Source organism: Phoca vitulina, unplaced genomic scaffold (assembly GCF_004348235.1).
Source record: "Phoca vitulina isolate PV1807 unplaced genomic scaffold, GSC_HSeal_1.0 scaffold46, whole genome shotgun sequence".
Classification (NCBI taxonomy): Eukaryota; Metazoa; Chordata; class Mammalia; order Carnivora; family Phocidae; genus Phoca; species Phoca vitulina.
Window position 1 is genome coordinate 1,551,268 of NW_022589749.1, and position 12,023 is coordinate 1,563,290.

A 12,023-nucleotide genomic window follows, 5' to 3' on the forward strand; every position below is an offset into this window, starting at 1 on the left:
TGTTTGCTCTTTCTCTCCTAGCTGAGAACCTAGACAGGTTTACAGCCGGGGGCTGTAGCCCTGGGGATGGGGGGGCGGGGGCAGGGCTGTCTGGGCCTTGGGATGATCTACGTTATCCACACATGTGTTTGTATAACTTTTTTTGACTTGCATAATGTTTGAAAAAAAAGAATGAGTTACCCACGTTTTAAAAATCAGTACATTTTACCTAAAAATTCATCCTCTTGAGAAATGGGGAGATCTGGCAACACTGAGCTGAGCTAGCCAGCTGGCTGCGGTGTGCTGGACTCCCTGGGTCCCCACAGTCCTAACGCTGCCCACTTCCCTCACCTGCCTGCCCCTGTGGGTGTTTTCAACCTCTGCTCCCTATGGCAGGAAACTCTGAAGTTGGACGCTGAGGACGTATCCGGGGGGCCTTCACAGGGCCTTGCAGGAACCCCACTGTTCCCAGCTGGCTACTTAGGGCTGTCTCCATGAGCCCCGCTCCCACAGTTGAGTCTCGGGTGAGGGAAGAGTAGTCACGCTAACATTCACTGAGTGCTTCCCAGGCATCAGGTATTTTTAGAGCCACATTCCAGTTAGTTCCCACAGCAGCCCGGGGAGAGAACTGTTGCTGCCTCCATTTTACAGATGAGAAAACCAAGCCCCAATGGGGTATCATCCTTGCTCAGCGCTACATAGCGAGTAATGGCAGGGTCTATCTTAGAATCCAGGTCTTTGGACTCCCACATCCGTGCCCTACACACCGAACTTCCTCCTGCCCATGAAGGCCTGGGAGAAACACAGTCCTACCAGAGAGAACTGCATCCTCTCTGCATCAGCTGAAGTGCTGCGGAGCAGAGCTGTGCACAGCCTGGGGTCTGCACTCAGCCTGCATGGATCCTATCATTGACACCGTGGCCTTGGGCAAGGGACTGGGCTTTGCAGGGCCTTAGTTTCCTTCTTGGGAGGAAGGAGATTCTAATGCCTACCTCTGAGGGTTGTGGTGAAGACTAAGATAATGCACGTAAAATGCTTACAGAAAGGTTTCCCCGAGGCATTCCGTGGATGCTATGAATGTCTATGTAAAACCAAAGTGCCTACAGGCTTGTTTTGAAGACTGAAGAAAGGAGGTGAGCAATGCGACCATGTGCGCAAGCAGCAGGTCGTGCCCAGGGGCTCTCGGCCCCCCCCCACACCGTCTCCCTGCCGCACCTCCCCCCCTCCCCCGCTTCTGGGCACCCCACATAGACAGAGGAGGCTGGGCCACGTTTGAGAACACCATACCATGGAACCTTTTATTAGAACAGAGAGACATGTTTCGTACAGGCTGAAAAATCGGAAACCCCAGGAAGGTTATGCTTAGCTGTGGACACCAGAAATAAACAAGCCACGGCCGCTGTGTCACTGGGTAGAGGACAGGGTCCCGGGATGCTGGAGGACACAGGAGCTTCTCCCCGCTCTGATGTGGATGCTCCAGACAGAGGCTGGCTGCTCGGGCTGAGCTGGGCTGGTGGTGGGTCCCCCGGCATGGGGTTTTCCAGATGGGAATTCTAGCCCCCCGATGTGGAGAAATGGCCTTGGGGTGCACCGAGCCTGCCAGGCTGATAGGGTGGATGCTGCTAGGTCCTTGGCCAATGACTGCTTGAGGGAGCAGCCGAGAATTGGGAGAGAAAAGACCCTGCACAAAGTCCTCATAGCAGGGGCCTGGCGAGAAAGAGCTACCGAGAGAGTGGGGCATGGAGCCAGGAGGGTCTGAGCTCAAGGGAGTTACGGCAAACCAGATCCCCCCTTCCCAGGCCTCAGTTTTCTCATCTGACAAATGGCAGCATGACCTAGGTCACTGGCTTGTTCGAACAACTGTACAAAATGTGGTCTGACATGATGAACCGTGGTGAACTCCAGAGAACAGCGAAGCCTTCTTGGTCTCTCCTTTGATAACGGCTGGGCTTGGAGAGAAGGTCAAGCTCATATAGAAGGCTTCTTTGACCCAGGCTACAAGAGTCACCACTCAGGTGGCAGCATCTGGAGGCCTCCCATTTTTGACTGCAGGACTCAACTATTACCACCTTATCCTGCAAATGAGGTCCATGCCCTGGTTTTTTATTTCCTTCCTTAGGAGACATCCTTCGACTTACAGTTGGCAGAAGACACCAGGGACCGTGTACCTTATAGTTTGGAGCTCACAGCATCAGAGGTGCAACCCCCGCCCTCTCCCCTGCCAAGAACACTTAGGCCAAGCCCCATTTTACAGATGATAACACTGAGGCCCGAGACCCACTCCATTTCATCCAGACACACACACACACACAGGCCAGAGAATCACAAAGGAATGTTGTTCCAGTCTCTTTGGCTCAACTTGTTAGAAGATGAGGCATATCTTTTCTTGGCCAGAGAAAAGGAATTACAATTTTGTCTCTCTCTCTTTTTTTTCTTTCAAGGGGTTGTGACTTTTTAATAGAAGTTGGTTCGTGCACAGGCATTTTATTCTGCAATTAATTTCCATCAAAATGAGGTTTTCCTGGAGATAACCAGTGTTTTAGTTCCATCTGAGCTTAATTTGTATGACTGAAGACTCCGTTTCTGCCAATTCCAATTTGCTGGGTGATTCTAGCACTCATTACCTGGGTGATCACGCCCCTTGCTGCGGACAGCCGCACCCAGAGCTGGGAGATCACCGACTTCCAATAGCAATTCAGGGGAAGAGGTGGTCCCTCTCCTCTCCCGATACCACTCAATAAATAGGCAATAAATTATTAAATAAGCCATGTTCTGATGAGGGGCCCCCCATCATGGTATTTACAATGCAAAACAACCCCCCCCCCCAAAAAAACCCTCAATAAAGAAAAAAAAAGTCCAAAACAGCAGCCACAGACAGAGGGGAGATGCCAAGTCATCCGTATCACTGGGTCATTGGTGCAGAAGTGAGGAGGAAGAGGTTGCGATAAAGCATTGCTTGATGACACTGGATCTAGCATGAGCTCCTCAGCTGGATGCAGCTGCCTAACGGAGGAGGGAGCGGTTTGAGGAATCCTGTTTGTTTTTTAATCAAACTTTTCTATTTAGCTGGAGAGTGAAGCAAGGCAAGACACATGCTTGTGAGACTATTTTGAATATTCGTGGAAAAGAATACAGCAGAAGAAATGATGGGAGTGGGACTTAAAAAAAAAAGTGCTTGGGAACCTTTGGGAGCACCGAACGCTGGCCCTCTTCAAGCAAAGCCTTTGGGAAAGAGGATGGTTCTGAGCTCATGGATGATGGGGGCTCTCTGAGACCAAGACCCTCGTGTCTTTCAAACATCTTAAATGTTGTTTGGCTTCTGAAAGATTGCCTTTCCTTCAAGAAGGGAAGAAACAGAGATAGGAAGGCAGTCGAACCTCGAGGAACTAGAATGTTCCTGGATGGGGGCTTTGAGGGAGTTAGCTTTTCTTAATTTAACTGAAGGGAATTCACATATTGCTTTAAGTTTTACTCTAATGATTGAGAACCTCCTAAAAAGATTTGAGGCTGTTTTCCTTTTTCTTCTCAATCCTGGTGAACTCACCCTGCCTTTGGACAATTTCCCAGGCCTCCAGTCAACATTCTGGATTATATCTCAAAAACTCCGCCACTTCTCAAAGGGGTAATTTTTGGCCTGGAGAAATGGAGTGATCTGTCCAGGTTCATTCATCCAGGAAGGCTGCATGTTTGCTGGGCTGCGTGCCACACCCCCCAATGCTGGCTTTTAAAATAAGTGCATACCACACGCAGGTTTCAGGCAATTTGTCTCATTCCCTGGAAACAGAAGGTAATGTGGGCGAAGTAGGCAGAGGAACGCTGATGCCAGGAACTGGGGGCTCTGGTTAAGCAAGGTTACCGGCACCCCAACAAGCGTTTTATTTTTAGATGCATAAGAAAGGAAATGTAAGGGAAATTAGAGAAGCATATCCGGCAAGAGGGAGGGACAGAGATTCCCTCCCTCACCCCCCACCCCAGGAGGCATTTAAGCAGCCTTCTTGCAAACTTTCCCCTGGCTGGGGGTTAGAGCTGGGTAAAATCACATTGCCAGGGAAACAACCAGGGATGTTGCAGAAATCTCTCCAAACTCAAAGCTGGACCCAGAGGAGCTGGCGATTTCAAGGCAGTGAATGGTGACTTTGGAAAGGGTGGGGCCCTCTCTGGGAAGCAGCAAGAAGACCCTGCAGTTAGTCAGAGGCAGGACTGGTAAAGGCCTCTAGATCCTGGCTTGATGGGCCCCGAAATGACCTTCTTGGGGGAACCTCTGGCTGCTCCTTTCATCTTGTCTTTTTTTTCCCCCCTTTCCCTAATTTCTGAAATAGCTTTGTGCTCTCCTCTGATGGAAAGCAAAAGATCACAGTAAAAGGCTTTTTGCTTTGAGTCTGTGTATCTCTCTTAGGATGGTGGACACTGCTCCGGAAAGCAGTGTGTGTCTACTGCAGAAGGAAGAGAGCAGCCTGGAAAAACCTCAGGGGATGGGGAGAAATGGGCTACAGGGGAGGCAGAAGCATGTATAATTTACACGGAACCAACCAGGCATGCTCAGAAAAGCTAGTGAGGGATCCTGCCCACTACCGTATGCCCTGGAGTAAGGGTGAGAGACCACAGGTGCATCTTCTCTCCCCTCAGTCAGCTTAATTCTTGCCATACTCTCTCCTTGTCACCTCGAAGTTCAATCCCACTGCTAAACCAGACATTGCTTCAACCACCATGGCCGCCCAAACCCAAGGCGGCTACTTCAATAAGTACTGCACAAAGCCTCCTCAGTGGGCCAGAGACAGTATAGCTGTCTCCCAGCAGGTGCCTCCCTAAAGCGCTCACACCGAGATTTCGGACTCTGCAAATTTTGCCTTAGTTAGGTTATGCTAACTTTAGACTCCAACCCCCACGTGAGCTGTGACTCCACTGTACCATTTCGGGGCCTTAGCTCACAAGCCTCGTGACTGTTCTTCATCTTTCTGATGCCTCAGTGCAGCTGGTGGGCAGGGAGCTGGGGCGCAAGCCTAAACCTCACTGACGTAACCCCGAACCTTGGGTCTGAAGTGCTCCCCCCACCCTCTCAGGCCAACTCCAGGATGTTTGGACTTAGAGCTCTGTGGGTCTCCCCTGCAGGGACAAAGCCAACATCCCTACTCAACACCCGACCTCTCAGATTCCACCCACAAAGACATGAGGGAAAAAAGATGCGCAAAAATAATTTAGAAGCCCCCCCACCCCGAAACACACACACACACATACACACATACACACACACACACATACACACACCTCTCCATGTAAATAAATAGTTGAATACTGCTAATGGCAACTAGAGAGAGAGAGAGAGAGAGAGAGAGAGAAATCATCACATAAATAAATAAATAAACATAAATAAATAAAATAAATAATAGGTTTGCTAGGAGCCCCAGGCAAAATGGTCCCCTAGAGTTGTCTGAAGGCAGTCTGATGGGAGGCTCTCGGGCCTCGCTCACTGCTGTCCCGCTAATGAGGTTCCGTGGCTCCATGATGGGAGGAGACTGGAGCCCAGTTTGCGTTCCTGGGCAGGAAGAGGGTTATTTACAGTTGCTGTACATGCCCTCCCAGGGCACCTGCCCCTGTCCCAGGCACCTGCCATCCGGCCTTCTGCGGTGACAGCATTGGCATCCGTCAGTCTGGGCGGGTGGGGCCCAGGCCTGGGCCAGAGGGCATCGTGGGAAGGCCAGGTCGTCCAGTGCTGTCTGGGGCGCCTCGCTTTCGGCTCTCCTGATGGAGGAAGGACTTGTGGGTGGTTGCAGGGCAGTTTCTGGCCCCACGGGCTGATGTAATGGGAAAGATTGGGGGGTGGGGGGGGAACAGGTCACTGCTTTCAAGAAAAAGGAATTTTTTGTTCCAATGTTTTCCGCGAGGGGGGAAGGATAGTGTTTGGTCCCTGCTTCCCCATAGCTGGCCCCAGTATCCAGAGCCAGGAACTGTCCCCCCTCACTGTCTCCCTCCATGCTCTGTCCTGCTGCCCTTGCTACCGCAAACTTGAAACTCACCCACAAGGCTCCGGAAAGCCAGTCAGCTGGTGAGGGGGATGCCCAAGGGTTTATTTTAAGGATCCTCTCCCTCACACCCCTGTTCTCAGTGCCTGCTGTGGATGAAGCAACTGGTGGTATTTGTGTGTTGGAGATCAGCTTACCCGTGCTGCCCAGCCCTGGGCAGAGGGAAGATAGGGGGAGGGCAGAGATGAAGGTGGGGCTTGAGCTGATAGAGAAGCCTCAGAAGCCAGGAGAATCCCAGGCTATGGAGTATCCAAGCCCCTGTCCCCTCACACTCTCTGGATTTGGGTCTTTCCCCCCAAAACCTGAGCTGCTGTGCCCCATCCTGGCAAAATTCCTGAGAGGCAAAGGGGTTGGCTGGGGCTGAGGGCGGGTGAGCCGATGCTCGGCTGCTTTGGGTGGGCTCCAGGGTGTGGCCGTCTGGGCGGTGGGGGAGGGGGCGGGCAGGCACCAACGGGAGGGTAAGGCCAGACTGGCCGGCGCTGGGGACTGGCAGCTGGCCATGGCACTGGGGGACGTTCAGCAGATGGTCTCGTGGAATTAAGCTGGTGCCAGCTAGTGGGAGCTGAGGCAAATCTGGGCTGTGGGGCTGTGGACCAAGCTGTCCTGTCCACTGTGTCCTTTCTCAGGGAGGTTCAGGAGCCCTGTGAACAGCCAAGAGGCTGTCTAAGCCATGTGGGGCCTCTCCATTGCTAGAACCTACTGGACTGCTTTTCCTGACCACGCCAAGATAATGGCGGGGGGGTGGGTGGGGCAGTAGAATGACCCCTGCCCTTTTGCATCTATACTCACAACCAGAGAACCCATTTCCTCTCTCCTGACACTTCCTCCCCACTGAAACCTCCACGATCCCTACTCAGATCCCTTCTCTCCCCCTTCCGATTGCCTTCTAGCCTTTGCTCTGGCCTGTTTCGGGGGTGGGTGGGCGGTGAAAGGCCTGACCCCCTCTCCCGGGCCTAACTGCCCTTGGTTTCCTCTCGTCTCCTCCCACCCCACGAGGGTTCACACACCCGCTCAGGAGGCCGAATGAGGGGAGAAGGAGGGCAGGTGTGATGCTAGCCTTCCATATGCATCCTAGGAGCAGTGGGTGAGCAGAACTCTGTTTTCCTGGCCAGGCCTAAGCGTTGGAGTCACGGACCCGTTGCTTCTTACAGAACCTTGAGGTTTTTTGTGCCAACAGAGGGTGGTTCTCTCCATACGCCCAGGCCCGAGTCGAGCCCCGGGGTGGTGCTGGTGGAGGCTCCTGGTGGTTTGACATAGAGGCTGAAGGCCCCGTACCCTCTTTTCCTCCTCCCCAGGAGAGCAGGAAGGACAGGGTCCAGGAGCCCGCAAGGTCCGTCCCCAAGGAGAAGGGAGGGTGGGCAGGGGAGGGGGGGGAGGCTGGCAGAGTGAAAGGGGCCCCCCTGCAGGCAGCCGGCTCAAGGGAGGGCTCTTGCTTAGCGCCTCGTGCTGGAGTAGCTGTCTGCCGAGCTGTAGCTCCGGCTCCGGCTCCGGGAGCCCAGGCTGGGGCTGCGCGAGCTGGAGCCGCTGCTTGTGCGGGTCCGGCTGCGGCTGCGGCTGCGGCTGCGACTGCGGCTGCGGGAATAGCTGCGGCTGCGGGAAGAGCTGCGGCTGGCCGAGCGGCTGCTGCTGCTGTACCAGGAGGAGGCGCTGCTGAAGCTGCCGGATGAGGAGGGGCTGGGCCGGTAGTAGGGGATGGGGCGTTTCCGGGCACTGCGGAGACCAGACCGAGCGCGCTTGAGGACCAGACTCCGCCCACCCCGGCCCCGGGGGCGCCCGCCGGCTCCCGTCGCCTGCCGGCGGGGGGCGGGGCAGAGCACTAACTTCCACCTCCCAGGCCCCTGGGGACACCCTCCGCCTACGCTCCTCGTGCTGTCCCGAGAACATCCAGGGGATGGTCTCAGCCTAGTGCTGGGGTCTTGAGAAGTCACCGATCTCACTTTTTAATAAAGCAAGCCTGGGGCTCGGAACCTCCAACTGGCAATAGGATCTACAACACCTAGACTTTAATTGCAGTTTTGTTGTGCTTTTACTTTTACTAGAACCTTCTATTTACGGTAAGAGAGGCTGGTTGTCCATTTACTATAGCATACTGTGGTGTATTCCTTTTGAATTAAATGTATGGACCTCTAAGAAAGAGCGTATCTATTAAAAGAAAATTAAGTAAGCTACATTACACTTACTAAACAGACAAGTCAAAAGTGCTCAGATGCTCTGGGTGACTGAAGTTTGGGAAACACTGAATGGGTTCATCAAGATGGACTATTTGAGGTTGACTAAGGAAACAAGAGGGCCTTTTAGAAATGCCACTTTGTTTATCTCAGCCGTCCTCCAAGTCAACCTCAAGGACACCTCTGGTCAACGCGGTGGGTGTAGGACTTCCTGTGTACCAGGGTGTTCTGTGGGATATCTGAGAAGGTGATGCTTTATCCCCATCTTATTGTTTGGGGCACAAGTGCTTTTTCCTCCTCCAGGTCATCTCTAGGGAGGAGGCACTAGGCAGCCAGGAGGACACCCCAGCCCCAGTCCCGTGAGTCTCTGGATGGAGTGGCTGACCCTTGGAGGGCCAGGAGGAAGAGCCCAATTGATTGTCAGCAGCCAATTTTAGGGCAAGACTCAGCCATTCCTACTGCTTTCAAGGCCTAAGAAATACGTGTCCGCTCAGACCTCAGGCTTCTTTTCTAGGGCTTTTCTCATCTAAGACCTTAGCTGTTACTGGAAACATCCACCTAGTCTGACCATTCAATCCGAAACAACGGCACACTGAGGGTTCTAGTGTTCTGCATTTCAGTTTACAAAGTGGGTTCCCATCTCTTTGCCCCCTTGCATTTCATCCTCATGATATTCCTGGGCGTTATTTCCTTCCATACGTCATGGGTGAGGACTGAAGATCTGGGAGGTGAAGAGACTTTCCCGGCTTACCTGAAAAGTGGCACAGCCGGGATTCCACTCCAGAGCCCCTCACCCACCTCTCCCCCTCACCCACCAGGGCTCCCTCTAAGTCCCTTTGGCACCTAAATGATCCTTCTTGCCCTCTCCACACTTGGTGCAGGGTGTGATCAGAGACTATTAAAGCCTGGTTTGTGCGTCTGGGCGTGATCTGTCTCCACTGGCCGGCTCCACCCCCCAGGCAAAGGCCCTGCCCCACTGCTTTGGCCCCCGTTTCCTCGACGCAACCCCCCACCCCCCCTCCCCGACCCCCGCCCCCCCCCCCCCCCCCCCCCCCCCCCCCGGATTCCTCAGGCTGATCCCACCCCTGTTCCAGGCACCCATCCTAGCCCCGCCCCGGAGGCCCTGCCCCCTCCCAGCAGAGCCCGCAAAGTGTGTCTGAGCTCCCACAATCCTGAAATCCAGCTCCAAGGGGGCACGGGGAGAACCCGGGGCCCTAGCGGGTGGGAGGGGTGGGAGTGAGGGTGAAGGTGGGCACCCCGGCCCTCCTGGCCTTACCTGGTTATCCTCCGCGCCTCCAGGTGGCTCGGGGAGTCTCTCCGGCGCTTCCGCATGGGCGAGTAGGACCGCCGTCTCCGACGCGCTCGCTCGCGCTCCCGCTGCTGGGAGTCCTTCTCATTGTACTTGGGGTCCCGCTCCCTGAAGGGATGCGGGGGTTACTGGGGAGCTGGGAGATCCGCATGAGCCAGGGGCACTTCCTCTCACCTGCGCCCTGCACCCCGCTGGGGCAGGGGATGGTTTCTCCCGGGGCCTCAGGGAATGCGGGAGAGAAAAGGACAGGGCTGTGGTTCAGTACTGTGGGGGGAGGCCGGGCGCGTGCCCGGGTGCTCAGCCTTCGAGGGTGGGCATTACAGGGGTGCGGGTGCTGCGGGGGTGAGAATGTGGACGTCAAGAGGGCCCTGGTGCATGCGTAAGAACTGGGGGCTCTGAATATGGGGATGAAGGGTAGTATTAGGTGTGTGAAGAGGTTGAGGGCCGGGATGTGAATTCTGGGGTGTGGCTGGCTGTATATTACGGGGGTACGTTAGGACTCAAGGATATGTTTGGGGGCCCAAACATATCCACTCCAGCGGAGACGAAGAAAACTACAAGGATGCTGGGTCGTCTCCCCATCCCTACTCCTGCAATGCTGGACGAGGGGGGAGCAGGGGCGGGGCTTGGGTGAAGCTCCCCAGAGAGGTGGGTGGGGGAGGAGGCCGGGGAGGCGGGGCCTGCGCTTGGGGGCGGGGCCTGTACCTGTTGGGGCTGTAACGGGAGTAGCTGGGGCTGCGGCGCGATCGGGAGCTTCTGCTGGGTGGGCTCCTCTTGCCGGACTTGGAGGAATAGCTGGAAGAGCGCGAGTAGGACCTGCGGGAGAGTAAACAGTCCCCGAGGGGCCTGCTGGGCTTCGACGGGGTCGTCCCGGATGTGTAGGGCTTTATTCAGCTGGTCCCCTGAGGGAGACCTTCTTCTTTCTGGACGCCAGGCCGAGGAATCTGGCCCTTTCCTGAGAATGAAATTCCCTCTCTTCTGGGCGATTAATAATAATATTGACAACTTCTTCTTGAATTCTTACCATTTAAGGCCACTTATTAGCTGTATGACCTTGAACAGGTGATTTCACTTCTCTGGGCCTCTGTTTTCTCATCTATAAAATGGGGATAAATAATCGTACTTACCCTATAGAGTTGTAAATTAAATGAGTAAATTAGGGTCAATCACATACCTCGCATAGGCAGCACACAGGAAATGTTAGCTATGATTGTTGTGTATTTTATTACGTGTCAGACATTGAACTAATGCTTTGTGTGCATTCTCTCATTGAATCCTCAACACATCCTAGCATTAGGTACTATCATCAATCCCATTCCACAGATGGGAAAACCGAGGCACAGAGAGGTGAATGTTTTCACTTTGCAGATAAGGGAACTGAGGCTCGGAGAGGTTATTTGAGGCCCAGGGCCACCAGCTAGGAATGGGTATAGTGGGCATTCAAAACTCAAGTCTGTCTGACTTCTTCCCCGCCGAGGGCCAAAGGCCATCTCCGGTTACCATAACTAGCTCCCTAAGGAGGAAAGCGCTGCAGAACAGAGGTCAAAGCGGCACTCACCTTTTTCCAGAGGAGGTGGATCGGCTTCGGGTGTACCTGGGGGAGGCCCTGGGGTTTGGGGATCGGGAGGAGTGGCTGGAAGAACGGGTGCTGGCATAGGAGGGGCTGCGGGAGCACCCTCTCATGGGGGAGCTCCGGGCTGTGGATGGGACCAAACTGGACTTCTTCACTTCTGCACATTCCAGACATGGCGACCGAAATCCTCTGCAGATGTGGGGAGAACGCCTGTTAGCAATGGCCTGCCCGCTGGTCTGCAGGCATCTGGAGCTGATACTCCTCTCCCTACCTGCGCCTAGGCTGTGGTACTCTCAGAAACCCCTTTCCACCTATTCCCATCTTACTGCCTCGCGGAAACTTTCCAGGCCACAGATGTCAGAGGAATAGGGACAGAGGGGGACACATTCCACAGGGGGCACTTGGGAGCATTTTAGGTCAGTGGGCATGGGCATAATGGTAAATAACACCAATCACATAGAGATTTATTCCCTTTTGAGTCTTTTCTAGTCCTTCTGATTACATTAATGAGAAACTCCGGGTTGGGTACTAGTGGGTTCAACACTGTAGTCTCCCAGATCTGGTGCCTTGGGCAGGCAACTAGAATTAAATACACCGTCTTTACGTATTTTCATATATAAATCATGTATTTTGCAGGTGCTTTCTATTCAGGACGAGTGCTATAAAATTTCTAGGTAAGATAGTGGTGTAAGTTTCCTTATATAAAAAAGTGAGTTTATTAAAGTAAGAGTACCAGTAGTACAGGGATATGGTGAAAATCAACAAAAGGCCATATAGGTGGTTTAAATTTGGGAAACTTTGATGTAGCCCATTTTGCAGATGGGGGAATTGAGACCCAAAGAAGAGTGAAGGCTTGTTCAAAATCACCCAATGACAGGGTCCTGTCTTCTGTGTTCCCACCCTGCCTGGAGCCATGTGAAGCTCCTGTTGGGTTCTCAGTAAGGGCGTGTTCATTTGGTTTGGGCCAGGAGTCA

At 53.8% G+C, this 12,023-nt stretch overlaps 1 protein-coding gene across 2 annotated transcripts in view; it reads right to left on the minus strand.

Moving 5' to 3' along the window:
* Positions 1-1,264: 1,264 nt before the first annotated feature.
* SRRM4 (serine/arginine repetitive matrix 4) overlaps positions 1,265-12,023 on the minus strand; it is a 151,350-nt gene continuing 140,591 nt past the window's right edge. For both annotated transcript variants that reach the window (XM_032431505.1, XM_032431504.1), the window contains 4 exons: positions 11,035-11,238; positions 10,182-10,292; positions 9,444-9,584; positions 1,265-7,709 (listed from right to left, as the gene is read on the minus strand). In XM_032431505.1, coding sequence (XP_032287396.1) covers positions 7,433-7,709; positions 9,444-9,584; positions 10,182-10,292; positions 11,035-11,238 — 733 coding nt within the window. In that variant the 3' untranslated portion in view covers positions 1,265-7,432. The remainder of the gene's footprint in view (positions 7,710-9,443; positions 9,585-10,181; positions 10,293-11,034; positions 11,239-12,023) is intronic.